Here is a 17,351-nt window from a genome sequence, read left to right as displayed (position 1 = left end):
GCGTGACTGATGGGTGGGCAGCACGGAGAGCTGGACAAGGGGATCAGTGCCACCCCGGGCGGGACAGAGCAGGAGGGCTTAGATCTCATCACGCTCCACAGAATGGAGCATAAGTTAAAACATGAGTTGTTTCTTTCTGGAATTTTCCATTCAGTGTTTTCGGACCGCAGCTGACCACGGGTATCAGAGCCTGCGGAAAGCAGACCCGCAGACGAGGAGGAACTACTACTGTGCGCGTAGAGCCGATGTCCCCCACACTGTATTTCCTTCCAAAGTGACCAGCAAATGTGTCTCCGGGGACGAGAGCAAGGAAGGCAGCAGCAAGTCGGGGAGCAGCTCTGTGCTGCTGCGGGGACCCCGTAAAGGGGCCGCCCGTCACGAGAAAGAGCGCGACTGAAGGCAGCAGGACTTGCCAACCCTCCTGGACGGATGAAGGCGATTTCGGAGCAATGAAAGGCTGGTGTGACGGACTCGTGTCACCCAGGTCATCATTAAGGTCTGTGCCACAGTCTAATTGGCAGTGTGTTTTTCTTTCTTGGTGTTCAAAAAATAATGGTGCCTCTTACAAGCGGTGCATCTTAAATGTGATGAACCATCGTGTTTAATCTAAACCCCCCTGCTGCCTGTCAGGGTGCTCCCGCCGGGCCAGGCACTGGACGCACGCCGTCTCCCCCGGAGAGCCCACATCAGCCACCTGGGGGCTTGTCAACAACCAGCCTGCTGAACCCCACCCCAGGGCACCTGCCTCTGCAGGTCTGGGTACGGCCTGAGGGACACGTGGCACTGTCCTGTGGTGTCCACCATCACACGCCCATGCTGCTCTGGCTCCCTCTGGCCTGGCGGGGTGGAGTGGGGAGTGCCGCGGGGTACCCGACCCAGGAGGACGCACCCACTCTGTGGACCTCTGGACGGCGGCGTCTCTGCACGGCTCCTGGCACAGAGCACGTGCTCAGCAGTGCAGGCCAGCCGGCGGCTCTGGGACGCACCCCCTCCTCCTCGGGAACCTGACACGGGGTGGTGACTCTAAATGCCGGGGGTCAAGTTCCTGACCGGACTCGGCAGACGGGGCTGGAATCTGTTCACGGTAATAGGTCAAAACTCGGGACAAAGGCGCCAGGCCTGCTTGTCACGCCGGCTCAGGGCAGGTCCCCGTCCCCTGGTGCGTGCGTACGGGATCAGTGAGAAGAAGCAGTGCACTTGTTTCCTCAGGAAGCACCTGCTGTTGGAGCTGCCGAGATGACACATTCACCGACACCGCCCGCTCTCCTCAGAGCCAGGAGCAGGTGAAGGCGCCGCAGAAAGACCCGTTCTGAACGCGACTGGGCCAAGCGTCTTCTCCGAAAGGCCCAGTCTGCTCACGTTCTCTGCTTGTAAAAGGTGCTTTGAAAACAGGAAACAGGGCCTGGTCTGGCGTACATGTTTATTGCTCACAAGGTAAGTTACAGAGCCAAAGAGAACACCAGCACGACACGTGTGAACACAACAGCCGGTTCAGTCCACAGGGCTCGCGCGGAGACTTGGAACACGTGCGGGAGGCTGGCTTCGTCGCCATTGCTCAGCGCCCGAGCATGCGCGGTGCCCTACACGGAGTCCTCCGCAGGCTCCGCCTTCCACGTGCCCACTCGGCCCTCGGCACTCCCACCCACAGAGACGGACTCTGCCCTTCCAGAGGCCCGGCCTTCAGACCACACACGCTTCCGAGGGGGGAGGGCCGTGCCAGCCGGCAGGGAGTCTGCCCACGCTGCGGGGGCCGGTCTGGAAGCTGCGAGGAGCGGTCACTGCCGGCAGGGAGTCTGCCCACGCTGCGGGGGCCGGTCTGGAAGCTGCGAGGAGGGGTCACTGCCGGCAGGGAGTCTGCCCACGCTGTGGGGGCTGGTCTGGAAGCTGCGAGGAGGGGTCACTGCCGGCAGGTGTCGTGGAAGGCCTCGAGGGTGCGGAAGTCCCTCCAGGTGGGGGGCAGGCCGTCCTGCAGAAACCGCCCGCAGCGCTGGCACGGGGCCTGGAACAGCTTCACGTAGCTCCGGAGCCAGGTCTGGAGAGAGAGCAAGGACAGAGGTGAAAGGAGCGGGGCCCGGCTTCCAGGGCCGTCCTTCCTGTCCGGCCCAGTGGCCTCGAGGCCAGAGGACTGACTTATGGTGGCCGTGAGTCCCAGATACCCGTGGCCTTACAGAAAGCCGCCCGCGGAATCCACAGGGTCCCAGCGCCGCTGACTTCTGGCTCTGCTGCTCGTGCGGGCCCCTCCCCACGAGGGGGTTTAGAAATAGGAGTTGCTACTCTGGAGGCAGGCATGCTCCCTGGCTTGGGGCGCACGCGGGCACACTCCGTCTGCGTCCCGTGTCCTCTGAGCGCCAGCACCGGCCCTCTTCCGCTCCCCACCCCGAAGTGGTCACAGACACGCGTGGAGGAAGACTTCGCGTTGATGTCGGTTTTAGAATTTGCAGAGGTCAACATGCCTTCTGTCTAATGGGATTTCAGAGGTCATCAGTCACTGTCACAACGTGGCCCGACACGCCTGACGAAACCGAGTAACACAATAAGTGGCAAAGACACACTTGAGTGGTTCAGGGTGCAGCGTTCTCTCGGGCATCATACATAAGGATGAGACTCACCTAACTCAATTCCCTGCTCAAGGAGATGCGCTGCAAAAGGCCCCCACAATCCAAACCCCACAACGACAGGTAAGCAAGTTCTCACTGTGACAGGGGCCCGTGGGTCTCATCACTTAACGTCCTCCTGAATTACGTCGATAGCAGAAGATTGCTCTCTGGAGAGGTCGGCGAGTTTATCGATACACATCGTCGTCCCCACCACGGCTGCCTTCGTGGGGCAGCCCGCACCCCAACGATACTGAACCCCCTGCCGAAGGCTCGGTGCTGGGAGTTTTGGCAAAAAAAAACCCCTGAGGAGGTCAAGGGATCATTCAGTTTAACTATTTATCCTTTGGTGCTGATCAGATTCAAATGATCCCCAAACCCCAAGTGCGTCACGAAGGGGAAGGAAGCATTACCGCACATTAGGTAAAAATCAGGCCTTTGTGTCTCCCCAGAAAGGAAGAGCCTGCGAAGACGCTGGCTGAACTGTCCTCTGGACACGAGTGAGCCGCCGGGCAGCTGGCGCTGCCTGTCCACACCCCGGCACCGTGAGGCCAGGCCGTCCTCCGGGAGGTGAGCATGGGCGCTCTGAGAAGCCGACCGTGACCGGACGGCCGCCATGCTCCGCCCAGCCGTCAGCACTGACGTGCACCTGCTGACAGGCAGGTCCTCCGGGCAGGCTCTCACCGGCCGCCTCTCCGGCCAGAACCAGAAAGGCAGCTGTGCCACGGTGAAGGACGGGGCCTGCTGGCGCGAGGGCAGGAGCGCGGCGCGCACACAGCTGGGCGCTGTCAGGGCGCGTGCAGCCAGCTGCCGGCCTGCTCGGGCCAGCTGGTCGCCACGTGACACACCGGCGGCAGCGTGTGGGTGGGCTGGCTGCAGGAGGGTGGGGCACAGTCCTGCTTGCTGGTGCCCAGGGTGGAAACACCAGATTCCAAGCTACCAGTGGCTTCCAGCCAGCTTGCGACACCGAACACTTAACGGAAGCTGGCAGGAGCTGACCCCAGCACTCTGGGGAATGGCTATTTTGGGGTCACCCCTCATCCTGAGCCCCAACTCTTCTAATCAGAGGATGACATGTCGTGGGGGAGGTGCCAGACCTATCTTAGTCACCGCTCTCTGCTCAGCACCAAGCACAGGGGCTGGCACGGACCAGGAGCCAACACAGGTCTGTGACTCAGTCGGCAGTAGAAACCACTTCTGAAACCACCAGCTGTTCTGCAAGGACAGAAAAACTCCCTCCCCGCAGGGAAACGGCGTCTCTGGGACCTCCCGACGGGAAGAAAGGGTCATGCGACGACGGCCCACCTCCTGCGGTGAGGTCTCCGGTGTGGACGCCACGTGTGCAGCCTCCGTGGGGGCAGCCAAGGTTTCAATGACAGCCTCGGCTCTGAGGGCCACTTACCATGAAGGACCTGACCACGACGTCCGGCATCTGGGGCAGCTGGTAGTGCAGCAGGGCAGTGGTGGCATGGTCCGTCACCTGGGGCCAAGGACACAACGGGAGTTAGAGGCCACTCCCCCGTCAGCGCAGAGAAAGTAAGACAGATGAATTCTGTTTGGAGGACAAACATCTGCTTTTGAACATCTGGGTGGGGGCGTGGTGGGCACAAAGGAGGCGGCCGACGGGTGGGCGGAGGGTGCAGCACTTGGCCACGCACGCTGGGCCGTGGGAGCCCCAGGGCGAGGGGTGGCGGTGGGCGCAGGGGAGGGCCCTGCGCGGGGCAGAGCAGCTCCTGCGCGCGGCCTGCGGCGCCTGCACGAGGACCCGGTTTCACGCAGCCTTGCATTCCCGTTCTGCCTCACAATGTGTCGCCACACAGGTTTTCTCTCCAGGAATACGGTAACTTCTGACGATCTTTCCCTTGGGTCCACTATTATGATCTTTCTGAGGCACCTCGCCACTCAAAGTGTGGTCCTCTGACCAGCCACCGGAAGGCACGGTCTATTTTCAGCTTCCTGGAGGGCCACACCCACTGTCCCAGGACTCCAAGCAGAGGTCTGATCAGCAGGGTCAAGGGCACAACTGCTGGAAGCCCACGAGAGACACCCGGCAACCACTTGGAACCCACTGTGTTTAGACCCTGACGCTGTCTCCTGACCGGTCCAAACACCATCTCTCAGGGTCGCAAATGCGCTCCTGGAAAACAAAGGGGCTGGCCTGGGATCCCCGCAGCTCTGAAATCTGATGACTCCATGAATTCTAATGCTCTGCCATCAATCAGCAAATTAATAGGTTAGATCTAATTTGATGGTTATGTTCAAACACATGGTTTATTTGATTGTCCTCATTAGGGATTCTTGCCGTTACAGACGCTGTGGTTAAAATGGAATGAGGCTTTGTGCAAGAACAAACAACGGTCCACCTAGTGGGGAATGATGGGTCCCACCTCCCAGAGCACTGGGCCACATGCTGAGGGGGTCAGAGTGGTAAGCACACAGGTCAGGCCGCAACCAGGGGGCTGAGGCAGGCCCCACACGCGGAGCTACAAATGACGCAGAAATGGATTCAGCTGTGGGTCTGTACCCACGTTCAGAGAGAGGTCCACCTCCCTAAGGGCAAGGACCCAGGCACCCCTGGCTTATAGAAGGCTTACAGACCCTCTCTAGGCCTCAGTTACCCTGTGACGCCCTGACCCTCTAGCCTGCCTCCCCGGGCCCTGGACCTGCCTTCTGCCCCCACTGGACTTTCATGGGGGTGAGGAGCACTGTATGTGGTGGCCCTCCAATGGTCTGAGGGACAGTGAACTGGCCCCCTGTGTAAAAAGTTTGGGGACCCCTGCACTAGATGATCAGCTCTGTGGAGGCAGGGACCACACTCATCTGGGTCAGGCTGTGTCCCCAAGGCCCGGAACATCACCTGGCACTGAGCAGGTGCTTGCTACGTCTTTGTTGAATAAAGAAATAAAATCGCCCACTCACCAAAGGCCACACACCAGAAACACCTGCACTGGCCTCCTTGCAAACACAGCAAACAGCTCACGTATCCAACACTGCTGAGAAATTCTTACCCGAGAGACTTCCAAGATAAATGGTGCTTATTCCTTCAAGTGCAAAGACTGTTTATTTTAAGCTTTGTGACAGACAGCTTTCTAAAGTGAGCAACTTTTTTTTTTAAACAAGAGCAACGATAACTTGGCAAGATGGCGGGTGATGAGTGGGGGGTGACATTAACTGCTACAAAGCAGCAAAGCAAACTTGGCCCCAAGCGTACCTGAGCTTAAAAGCCTGCTTCTTCCCCATCCAGGCACCTTGCTAAAAGAACCCACGCACGTGCTGTTTTATAAGACATTCCCTATGCTCCCACGTGCCCCCATGAAAGAAAGGAGGCTCCCAGACGCCCCTCTCTCCTGCACTGACCGCTGCCTTGGCAACGCCCCACCCCTAACAAAGCCCCGCCCACACGTCACCTAGCACATCAGGCAGCCGTCTCAGCAGGGTACCGGGCAGGGCTTTGCTGTCCCCTAGTTCTGGGTGCCGTCCTTTCCCAGATGTGGAAGGTGCACGTCCAGCCCTGGGGGTCCTCTGAGACCAGTCAAGACCCGTCCAGTTTGGCAGCTTGGGTGCCGGGCCAGGGCCCAACTCCTCGATCAGACTGGCCACCCAGAGGCCACCGCCGAGACTGGGATGCTTTGTTTGGCTGGACAGTATCTTTGCTGTTCTTTCGACCATTTTTAACACAAATGACCAACATTTAAATTCAGGAGACTTCACCTGACCCGGGTCCCCACCGTCTCCTGAAGTGTCAGAAGCCGGGGGGGGGGGCAGTAGCCACCTGCCTGACTCAGGGGTCGCGTGAGGATGCAACGAGTCCCTCCGTGGGTCGTGCTGTGTCCTGGACCTCCCTGGGCCCTGCATATCCAAGGGGCCGCCATCAGCACGGCCAGGCTCTGGGCAGGGCATGACTCAGGGGTCGCGTGAGGATGCAACGAGTCCCTCCGTGGGTCGAGCTGTGTCCTGGACCTCCCTGGGCCCTGCATGTCCAAGGGGCCGCCATCAGCACGGCCAGGCTTCTGGGCAGGGCCTGCAGCTGTACTGGGCCCACGTCCCTGAGGCTCAGCCCTTGCCTGCTTCCCTCATGGGACCAGCTGACCCCCGAGACCTTCAGATTTTGGGGCTTCCCCCAAACACTGCCAGGAATCTCTGTGCTTGCATGTCCGCTTGGCCTGGCAAACCCGTGCCCGTCTCCCCCTCTGTCCCGTAGCTGATCTTCGGCCTCGACTGTGCTGGCTGAGTTTTGATAACTGCAAGCCACTAACCAGGTACAACATCACGCTAATTCCAGGAGCATTGGACGCACTCTTCCAGACCTGCTTCCCCTGTGGCTGCTTAGTGACCCCGCCACCACCCACCCCGTGGTCTAAGCTGGACCCCTGGGCTTGTCCACTGCTTTACTCAAGTGTCTCTGGTCCTGGGGTTGGACTCTCTGCTTCCTCCCGCTCTCACTGAGCTCCACCCTCCCCTCCCGGCCTCCTCCGCGGCGCTAGGAGGAAGCTTCCGCAGCAGCGGGGACAGGCCGTGGGCTCTGAGGTCTGAACTCGGCCTGCGCCCCTCCGGCAAGGCCCCCACGGGCAGAGGTCACCTTTCTCAGCTGCTGACTTCCCACATGGAAAATGTGGGTGACGTAGACGACAGCTGCCACACGGGGTAACTGAGGGTTGATGACACTCGGGCAGGCGGTTCAGTAAACATCAGTGACTCCGGAGCTGTAAATCCATGTCACTCGCTGCAGAGGACCCTGCTGGCGTGAGTGCACGCATGTGGGACAGAATCCAGACGTGCGACCGGCACCTTAGACCCTGCGGGACCTGGTCCTGCTTCCTCGCCTCTCATCCCTTCTGCTGAAATGCTGCCAGCCCCCCTGGTCCTCCATTCCCAGTGCCCACTCCCTTTTCGGGGTGTGCAGAGACGCCTCTCAGAGTTCCCCGGGCTCAGAGCTTTCCAGTTCTGGCAATCCCCACGGCTGCACTTGTAGAGTTACGACTTGCAATGTGTTTAGTGTCAGTTGCCCTCAGTTGACTGTGACCCCTGAGAGGCCACAGGCCCTGCCTGTCTCGTGCCCAGTGCAGGTTCCTGACGGAATGGACGATCCAGGCCATCCCTGAGACATCCAGGGCGGTGGCCCATACGAGGCATGTGGGGACGGGAGACTCCGAGGAGCCAAGGACTCTGGGCCTACGCCCGCTGGAAATCCCAGACTGCCGTCTGTGCCGGCAGCTCCTGGGCTCACCCCAGGTTCTCCTGCCCTGTCCGGCACGTGAGGACTTCCGGTGAGATTCGGTCCAGGGGGCTGACTCCAGCCCACACGCCGGGAAGTGGCAGTGGTGGCTGTCACCTCACTGGGAGCCAGAGGAGGGCGGCTGTGGAGTCCCCGGGCCCTCTCTCCCCTGCCAGGTCGGGAACCCTGCTCAGAGTGAACTCCCGAGCTGGCAGAGCCTCCGGGAGGCCTGGTCCCCGAGTGCTGGGGAGGAGCCCAGCCCTGACACTCTGGGTGGCGCGTGGTGTGAGCAGGGAACACTGGTGGTTTGAGTGACGGGGACGGAGGAGCTCACGGCAGCACTGCCCTCCTCTCGCGCTGCTCTGTCCCCGGGGACCTTTCCTCCCCTCCCCCGAGGGCGCCACAGCATCGGCCAGGCCCACAGGTTCAGGCTGTGGCCGAGGACGTTTCCCTTCTAGGAACGGTGCTGCTTGAGACGTGGCCCACGGGCCTGCGGCACTGCAGCAGGGAGCGTGTGGGCCCCACGCAGACCCAGGCGGCCTCTGTGCTGGGCGCAGACCACGGCCTCTGCAGCTATTCTTAGGGATGCTAAAATGCACAAGGATGCAGAAGTTAACGAGCACACGTCCCCTGGGGACCCTGCTGCCCAGCAAGATGCTGACTCAGTCGGTCTGGGGAGGGCTTCCTCCAGACTGGATGTTTCCCGGCGACGCAGGCCGCCCCGCCAGAGAGGGACCAGCTCTGCGCAGCCAGGTGGCGAGTGCTCCAGGCTCCGAGAGAGAGGCCCCAGAGGGCTCAGCGTTTGATTCTGTGGCACAAAACCAAGGACAAATCCGATGCTACTCCAACTTCACAAGGGTGTGGCAGGGTGGGGCTGTGGGGCTCCCGGCTCTGAAAGGTGGTGGGATTCTCGGGGCCACGGGATTAGTCACTAACTAATCACTGTATTGACGAGAGCGCACGATGCACGTGCCCCTCACACTCACTCTCCACAGGGACTGAGGTGGGCGTGCACTGCACCTCGTTTTACAGAAGGAGAGACGGAGACTCACACGGGTGAGCCCACGGCCTCTCTCCCAGCAGGCACCCTGGTCGGCTCTCCTGGTGAGTTCCAGACGTCACCTGCCCCCCACCTCCCAGAGTCCCGATTCGAGGCGCCGGCTAGGAGACTCGTCACTGGCTCTACTCAGGAACAGAACGCACTGAATGAACTGGCCCCGGTGCAGCTGGAGTCGCACCCCCTCCCCCCGCTCTGCTGTGCACCTGGCTCTGAGCAGGGCACCTAATTAGTCTCTCCATTCCTGGGTCAGCAATCCGGCCAGATGGAGGCTCTTTCTCAGAAGGTCCTGTATAAAGTCCTCCCTCACCTGCCAAAAGGTAGCGGTTTGTTCTAGCGCTGACACGATCATTTAGCTCATTTAATGTGTTGAATCTCCCATCACCAACTACAGAAGCATTTTAACAGGAAATGCAGCTGACTCACGGGCGGGGTCTTCCTCGCCCCCTCCCAGACTCCCCAGTGCTGGTTTCTGGGTTCTGGACGGAACTCCGAAGCAACAGGGAAGACAGGGCTGCCGGATGTTGGAGACATTCACCTACAACCATCTTCCTTTTTGTCAAAGCATTCCACCTTCAAAACATTTTTGTTTTACATTTTTCAACAACAAAGTTGTTTTTTTGCTCAGCATCCAAGACTTGGGAAAAAACAGGCCTGGGGCAACAAAAAAATTTGCTATTAACTAATTTAAATCGACGCTGTGCCAGCCCAGCGAGGTCCACGGTGCATTGTGGAGCTAATGAGATTCCACGGGGAGATAAAAGCCGCCCTGCCTGGGGAGGCCGAGGAAGGGCACTAATGCTCCCGGGACGCAGCCATTCATCCCACCAGTGAGCAGGGCTTGAAAAGAGCCCTGAAAAGATCAAAGCAGATGGCGAGCCAGGGAAGGGGGGAAGGAGCCAAGAAGTAACAACCATCAAGACAGGGACCTGCAGAGGGGAGGGGAAGAAAGGAGCGACTCAAAAAGAGGAGGGCGTGGAGAGGGGCACAGGCTGGGGAAGGAGAGGGGCACGGGCTGGGCATGGAGAGGGACACAGTCTGGGGGTGGAGAGGGACATGGGGCTGGGCACAGAGAGGGGCACGGGGCTGAGCACGGAGGGGGCACGGGCTGGGGGCGGAGAGGGGCGTGGAGAGGGGCACGGGGCTGAGCACGAAGGGGGCACGGGCTAGGCACGGAGGGGGCACGGGCTGGGGGCGGAGAGGGGCACGGGCTGGGGGCGGAGAGGGGCATGGGGCTGGGGGCGGAGAGGAGCACGGGCTGGGGGCGGAGAGGAGCACGGGGCTGGGGGCGGAGAGGGGCGTGGAGAGGGGCACGGGGCTGGGGGCGGAGAGGGGCACGGGGCTGGGGGCGGAGAGGGGCGCGGAGAGGGGCACGGGGCTGGGGGCGGAGAGGGGCGCGGAGAGGGGCACGGGGCTGGGGGCGGAGAGGGGCGCGGAGAGGGGCACGGGGCTGGGGGCAGAGAGGGGCGCGGAGAGGGGCACGGGGCTGGGGGCGGAGAGGGGCACGGGGCTGGGGGCGGAGAGGGGCACGGGGCTGGGGGCGGAGAGGGGCATGGGGATGGGCGCAGAGAGGGGCGCGGAGAGGAGCACGGGGCTGGGGGCGGAGAGGGGCACGGGGCTGGGGGCGGAGAGGGGCACGGGGCTGGGCGCAGAGAGGGGCATGGAGAGGGGCACGGGGCTGGGCGCAGAGAGGGGCATGGAGAGGGGCACGGGGCTGAGCACGGAGAGGGGCACGGGGCTGAGCACGGAGGGGGCACGGGCTGGGGGTGGAGAGGGGCACGGGGCTGGGCGCAGAGAGGGGCGCGGAGAGGAGCACGGGGCTGGGGGCGGAGAGGAGCACGGGGCTGGGGGCGGAGAGGGGCATGGAGAGGGGCACGGGGCTGAGCACGGAGGGGGCACGGGCTGGGGGCGGAGAGGGGCACGGGGCTGGGGGCGGAGAGGGGCGCGGAGAGGAGCACGGGGCTGGGGGCGGAGAGGGGCATGGGGCTGGGGGCGGAGAGGGGCACGGGGCTGGGCGCGGAGAGGGGCACGGGGCTGAGCACGGAGGGGGCACGGGCTGGGGGCGGAGAGGGGCGCGGAGAGGAGCACGGGGCTGGGGGCGGAGAGGGGCATGGGGCTAGGCGCGGAGAGGGGCACGGGGCTGAGCACGGAGGGGGCACGGGCTGGGGGCGGAGAGGGGCACGGGCTGGGGGCGGAGAGGGGCGCGGAGAGGAGCACGGGGCTGGGGCCGGAGAGGGGCACGGGCTGGGGGCGGAGAGGGGCATGGGGCTGGGGGCGGAGAGGGGCACGGGCTGGGGGCGGAGAGGGGCGCGGAGAGGAGCATGGGGCTGGGGGCGGAGAGGGGCACGGGCTGGGGGCGGAGAGGGGCACGGGGCTGGGGGCGGAGAGGGGCACGGGGCTGGGGGCGGAGAGGGGCACGGGCTGGGGGCGGAGAGGGGCATGGGGCTGGGCGCAGAGAGGGGCGCGGAGAGGAGCACGGGGCTGGGGGCGGAGAGGAGCACGGGGCTGGGGGCGGAGAGGGGCATGGGGCTGGGCGCAGAGAGGGGCGCGGAGAAGAGCACGGGGCTGGGCACGGAGAGGAGCACGGGGCTGGGGGCGGAGAGGGGCACGGGCTGGGGGCGGAGAGGGGCACGGGGCTGGGGGCGGAGAGGGGCGCGGAGAGGAGCACGGGGCTGGGGGCGGAGAGGAGCACGGGGCTGGGCACGGAGAGGGGCACGGGGCTGGGGGCGGAGAGAGGCACGGGGCTGGGGGCGGAGAGGGGCACGGGGCTGGGGGTGGAGAGAGGCACGGGGCTGGGGGCGGAGAGGGGCGCGGAGAGGAGCACGGGGCTGGGGGCGGAGAGGGGCACGGGGCTGGGGGCGGAGAGGGGCACGGGGCTGGGGGCGGAGAGGGGCACGGGGCTGGGGGCGGAGAGGGGCGTGGAGAGGGGCACGGGGCTGGGCGCGGAGAGGAGCACGGGGCTGGGGGCGGAGAGGGGCACGGGGCTGGGGGCGGAGAGGGGCACGGGGCTGGGGGCGGAGAGGGGCGTGGAGAGGGGCACGGGGCTGGGCGTGGAGAGGGGCACAGGGCTGGGGGCGGAGAGGGGCACGGGGCTGGGGGCGGAGAGGAGCACGGGGCTGGGGGCGGAGAGGGGCACGGGGCTGGGCACGGAGAGGAGCACGGGGCTGGGGGTGGAGAGGGGCACGGGCTGGGGGCGGAGAGGGGCATGGGGCTGGGCACGGAGAGGAGCACGGGGCTGGGGGCGGAGAGGGGCATGGGGCTGGGCGCAGAGAGGGGCGCGGAGAGGAGCACGGGGCTGGGGGCGGAGAGGAGCACGGGGCTGGGGGCAGAGAGGGGCACGGAGAGGAGCACGGGGCTGGGGGCGGAGAGGGGCACAGGGCTAGGCACGGAGGGGGCACGGGCTGGGGGCGGAGAAGGGCATGGGGCTGGGCGCAGAGGGGCGTGGAGAGGGGCACGGGACTGGGCAGGGGGCTGGGCGTGGAGAGGGGCACGGGCTAGGGACAAGAGGTCCCATTGCTGAGTTTGGGGTGCATCCTCCCCTCTGTCTCAGGTGGACTGTGGGTGACTTATTGTGAGGAGGGCAGCATTTCCAGCGCCCACCAGCAGACCCACTGTGTTTATTAACCCACTCCCAGTCTGCTCCTCTGCCTAGCAGTGCTTGCAGAAATGCCGTCCCCAGCTCAGAAAGACGGAGGTCTTCTTGCACCAAAACTGAGGGGACTAAGCGCAGAGAGGGAGAAAGGAATCTTTCATCAGGAGACCTTGAGACAGCTGCCAGTCAACACACTGGAGAAGGAGATGCCCGTCACAACACGTGTCCCTGGCTCTCTGCCACCCTGTGCACGAGGAGCTGTGAGAGCCGGAGGGTGGCGGGGGGGGGGGCGACGAGGTATTTCAGCTTCCCCCCTCCCCAGAGGAACGGCCTGCAGTAACAGCAGCGTCCACGTCAAGGTCTGGGGAGCCCCGCCCTGGCCGAGGGCGGTCTACACCGCCCAGCTGGCGGGGGCCCAGGCTTTGGATGTGGGGTGTTGCTGGCGAGCCAGTGACCTTGAGCAGGGATGAAGTGTACTGTGAAGGAAAAGCCCCTGACCGGCGCCTGGCCGCAGCAAGCACCACCGGCCGGAGCGGTCCTGCCGTCAGCTCACTTCCTTCCCCGCAGCCACCTGTGACGGCGCTGTGAGGGTGCCCACCGCTGAGTCACGGGCGCCGAGTACCCTGCCCCAGCCCAGTAGCTCCCAAGCCGCCCGGCGGGGCCTGTGCCCAGCGGCCCCCACGCCAGGCCCCTGGCTGGACAGAGGCCTCGGTGGGATGTGCAAACGCAGCTCGTCCAGTCCATTCCTCCCCAGAAGGGACCGGACCCCCAGAGTGCTGGGGGGAGGCAGAACCCGTCAGTTCTCGCCCCTTCCCCAACTCTCCCTCTGCCTCCAGGCCGGAAGCTTCCGCCCACGGTGCTCATCGCCACACCTCAGACACCCGCCCTGGACGGGTCCGGCACAGACATGGGGGCCCTGGGGCAGATCCCCGGACTGACGGAGTCTCCCCACCCCGCAGAGTGAAGGGAGGCGGGGCAGCGAGAGCGAGCCGCACTCAGCCAGGTGTGCCCGGCGCACCACCGCGAATGCAAGTGCAGGCCACAGAGGAGGGTGCTGACCCGGGGGAGCCCCTGGCAGAGCCCTGCTGCTGCGGGACGACCGTGACGCCCAGAGCCCTGACTCTCCTCCCACGGGCACCCTCCAGCCAGCTCGGGGCCACGAGAACGGGGCTGGGTCCGACAAGACCGCTCTCTGCCCAAGGCAGCCCCCCCGAGCCCGCGGTGGACGGGAGCAGCAGGGAGACCACAGGACAGCAGAGTCGAGCAGAGAGGACCCGGGGGAACAAACTCTTACTATACTCTTACTCCCCAGCCAGCCATGGCCTCTTTTGAAAAACAAGTGTTATATTTTTTGGTGGCCCAGGAACTGTCCTCAGGGATCCCCGAGCCTGCTGAAGTTGTAGGCATCGTCCTGCCTATCAGCAGGGCCAGATGGACAGCTTTCGGTGCAGCCGACGGGCCGGGGCCACCGTCCCTCAGCTCCTAGAGGTGGTCTGTGCTGGGGGACGGGGTCTGTGCTGTTAGAACGCCCCCCAAGGCGATTCTGGTATCGGGAGCGTCAGGAGCCTCAGCTCCTAGAAGGTGGTCTGTGCTGGGGGACGGGGTCTGTGCTGTTAGAACACCCCCCAAGGCGATTCTGGTATCAGGAGCGTCAGGAGCCCCATGCGGAAAGCCACCGTGGATCACTGCCCGCTTCCCGCCACCAGGGGACGGGTCTGTGACCGGCAGCACCGGTGGGAGCTGAGCCCAAGGCGGCTCCAGTGGTCAGCTACACGGTGCTCCTCCTCACGCTCCGGGCGAATGGCACTGAGCTACATTACATCAGCCCAGCCCGCAGCCCAAAGCCTCCCCGCCCAGCCAGGAGAGCCGGGGCCTCCAACTATTCAAGTATGTTCTGCAAGATTAATAAGTAGGGAAAATTAAGTACCGAGTGTTTAGAAGTTGCTTATTTAAAAGGGAAGCCTGGTGGAGACCCAGAGCCTGGCCTTCCTGCAGCCCACACCTCTCCTCGATGCTGGGAAGACAGGGTCCTCTCTGGCCTGCATTAATGAGCCCCAAAGGGCAGCGCAGTGGGAAAGGAGGTGACACAGCTGTCAGAACAGGGGCCCAGTCCTGCTTCACTAATTATCTGGTGACCGTGGCTGCGTCACCACCCCCCAGAGGAACCTCGGTGAGGACCCTGGTAGAAGAGGGAGGCCTGACTGCACCCCAAGGCACACCGTGCCCGGCGGGCTCCCCCCTGGGCCAGCCAGCTCTGACGTTCAGGTCCTTCTTTAACAAGGGCATGCCGACCCCAGCAGGCACAGAGGTGCCAGGTTCCTGCCCCAGCCCAGGAACACCTGAGGCCTGATGTGCTGGCACCCTCGCGGGCCTGCAGTTTCTGGGCTGATTACGAAGAGTTCAGAAAAGGGGGCGCTGGACCGGGGAGGTGCCCAGCGCAGCACGGCTCCTGCTGCAGGAGACATCGTCCCATCCCGCCGGCCTTCACAGGCTCCGGAGCACAAGCTAACGGCGGCAGAGCCAAGCTTCTGTCTGCTACTGGGCTGTACACATGCTGGTCCTGCAACTCAAGTAAAACCGAACTTCCACCCGCTGGGTATACTTCAGTGCCACACAAGATCGGCTCACGGGCTTGGGGCTCTGTGCAGGGTTTTGCCGAGGACAGACCCACTGTTAAGAAGATGGACTCCAGGAGTCTGGAAAGGAGAAAATTCTTTGCGGGTCCAGGAGTCAAAAACGCGCACGTGGTGTTTTCAATGCCTCGAGACAGAAATCGCTGCCAGCACGGGGCTCTGAGCACGAGCACTGGTCTCCTCAGAGTATTTAAGGCAGTCCCACAAGTGCTCACTCCGAGGAAAGAGGAACCGTCCCTATTTCAAACCTGAGACGCTCTGAGGTCAGTCCTGAAGTGCTTGCTGAGCTGGGGCTTGGGGAGTGAGTGGCAGACAAGCTGCTAGGATGGGAGGGGGTGCGGCAGAGCAGAGGCAAGGTGGCCTTTCTGACGAGGCCCAAGCCCCTACTCTGCACCCTGGGTTTGCACAGCACGGGTTCAGCGGCCTGAGGCCCGAGGAGCAGGCGTGGCCGTCCCGGGGGACGAGGGACGACTTTGGCGAGATCAATCCCTTTCTCTGCCTGATGGAAGGAGCCATGTGCACGGGCTCTGCTGGGCTTGCAAGTGTCCGCTGGAGCCTGGCCATGCTGTCGGGGGTGAGACCCCGGGCAGGGCTGTTGCAGGGGTGGGTGGAGAGGTAAAGACAGACCCTGCTATACCTCTGGCTAAAAACCCCTGGTCACAGCTTTGAGACCAAGCTCTGAAGAGGATGAGACCTCACCTACAAGCACGGAACACGGCCTCTGGCACATACCAGGGCCTCCATTAGGGGTTTCTTTTGGGAGCGGTTGCATCCCAAACCTCTGTAAAGTCCCGGCCAAGATGGCACTGACACCCCAAAGGGAAGCCCGTCCACTCCATGTGCTGGCTGTTGAGGACGGCCTCCAGAGGCAAAGCAGCCATGCGGCAGCCAGCTGCAGGGCCCCTGGAAACACGGGCATGCAGGGAGCTCCCGTGAGCCCCACCCCGCCTGGCCCCCTGTACTGCAAGCCACTCCGCAGCGCTCCAGCTGCTCAAGCCCAGCCCCCTCCACACGGCCGTCCTGACCGCTGACCCGTCCTGACCGCTGACCCGTCCTGACCGCTGACCGTGGCTCTGCTCTCGTCTGGGCGGCACCTCTCTGGCTCAGCCCCCGCCCAGGGGCCTCCCTCCCTGTCCCACCTTGTCCCCTGGGCATGCCTGTCCTCTCAGCAGCACCCGTGGACACGCCCCAGCCCTGTGCTGGCCTGACCTGTGACCAGGAGCGCCCACCTCACCCCAGGTGTGCACTCCACGAGGAGGCGGCCACGTCGACCTCTCTGTCCTCCCTGGGCCCAGCTCAGGGCCTCTGAGGTGAGGCGAGTAGTCAACAAGGTGGCCCCACACGGCAGCCCCTCACCTGGCAGGACCCTGAGAAAATGAGAGGTCAGAGGAGAGACTCTATTGCTCTGTTCTGGCCAGCAGGGTTAGAGGCCTTAGGGCACTGCCCAGGAGGACGGCCTTGGGTGGACGGGAACTCTCACGGTCCTGCCCGGCCCTCCGCATCTGCCGAAGGCCTCGTGCAGAGTTGAGAGGAGCCACACACAGCAGGACCTCAGACTAAGGATGAAGACTCTCCCTTTAGAAGAAAGAAGTTGAATGTCTTACAGATGGGCAAGTGCTGGATTCTGTGGCTGGTGCCACCAGAGAGCACGCCCAAACACACCTGAATTGTTCTGTGCCCACTTGGTGTGGTGGTCTTCTCCTCAGGAGCAGCCTTGCAGCTACAGAAACACATCCGAAGACGTCGGGGCTCCCAGGAAGATGCAGATGATGCCACCTACTTCCCATCAAAGATGAGGCACGCAGGGGACCAAGAACAGAGCCTGTGGTGCGGGCGCGCCTGGCCCGAGGCAGCTCTGCCCCGTCCTGCTGGTCGGCGGGGGCTGGGCTGGCAGGAGCCCTCGGGGGTCACTGAGGTCCCACTCGCCCGGTGAGGACACGAGGGCCCGTCCTGGGCGGGCCCTGGGACTGCGGTTCCACGACAGCAGGCCGGGCTGGGGGTGCCCAGCTCCCTCTGTGCCTCACTGACCAGAGACGAGACGCTGCACTTGGAGAAACCGTGAGGATGGGTGGCGTTCTGGTGGGAGCTGAGGGTTGTCATGGCAGCAGGCCGGGCTGCCCAAGGGCCGGGCTGGGGGTGCCCAGCCCCCTCTGTGCCTCACTGACCAGAGACGAGACGCTGCACTGGGAGGAAACGCGAGGATGGGTGGCGTTCTGGTGGGAGCTGGGGGTTGTCATGGCAGCTGGGTTTTTACAAAAAA

At 63.7% G+C, this 17,351-nt stretch overlaps 2 protein-coding genes across 2 annotated transcripts in view; one reads left to right on the top strand and one right to left on the bottom strand.

Moving 5' to 3' along the window:
• The window catches only part of PRRT1B (proline rich transmembrane protein 1B), a 596,855-nt gene that overhangs the window by 281,123 nt on the left and 298,381 nt on the right, over positions 1 to 17,351 (top strand). The window lies entirely within an intron of this gene.
• MED27 (mediator complex subunit 27) overlaps positions 1,403 to 17,351 on the bottom strand; it is a 212,251-nt gene continuing 196,302 nt past the window's right edge. The window contains exons 7-8 of the mRNA XM_066366884.1: positions 3,997 to 4,074; positions 1,403 to 2,032 (exon numbers count right to left, since the gene is read on the bottom strand). Coding sequence (XP_066222981.1) covers positions 1,898 to 2,032; positions 3,997 to 4,074 — 213 coding nt within the window. The 3' untranslated portion in view covers positions 1,403 to 1,897. The remainder of the gene's footprint in view (positions 2,033 to 3,996; positions 4,075 to 17,351) is intronic.

The sequence above is a fragment of the Saccopteryx leptura genome, chromosome 2 (assembly GCF_036850995.1).
Source record: "Saccopteryx leptura isolate mSacLep1 chromosome 2, mSacLep1_pri_phased_curated, whole genome shotgun sequence".
In the NCBI taxonomy this organism is placed as follows: Eukaryota; Metazoa; Chordata; class Mammalia; order Chiroptera; family Emballonuridae; genus Saccopteryx; species Saccopteryx leptura.
The sequence above is the reverse complement of the archived record's forward strand: the minus strand, read 5'-3'. Positions and strand labels throughout refer to the sequence as shown.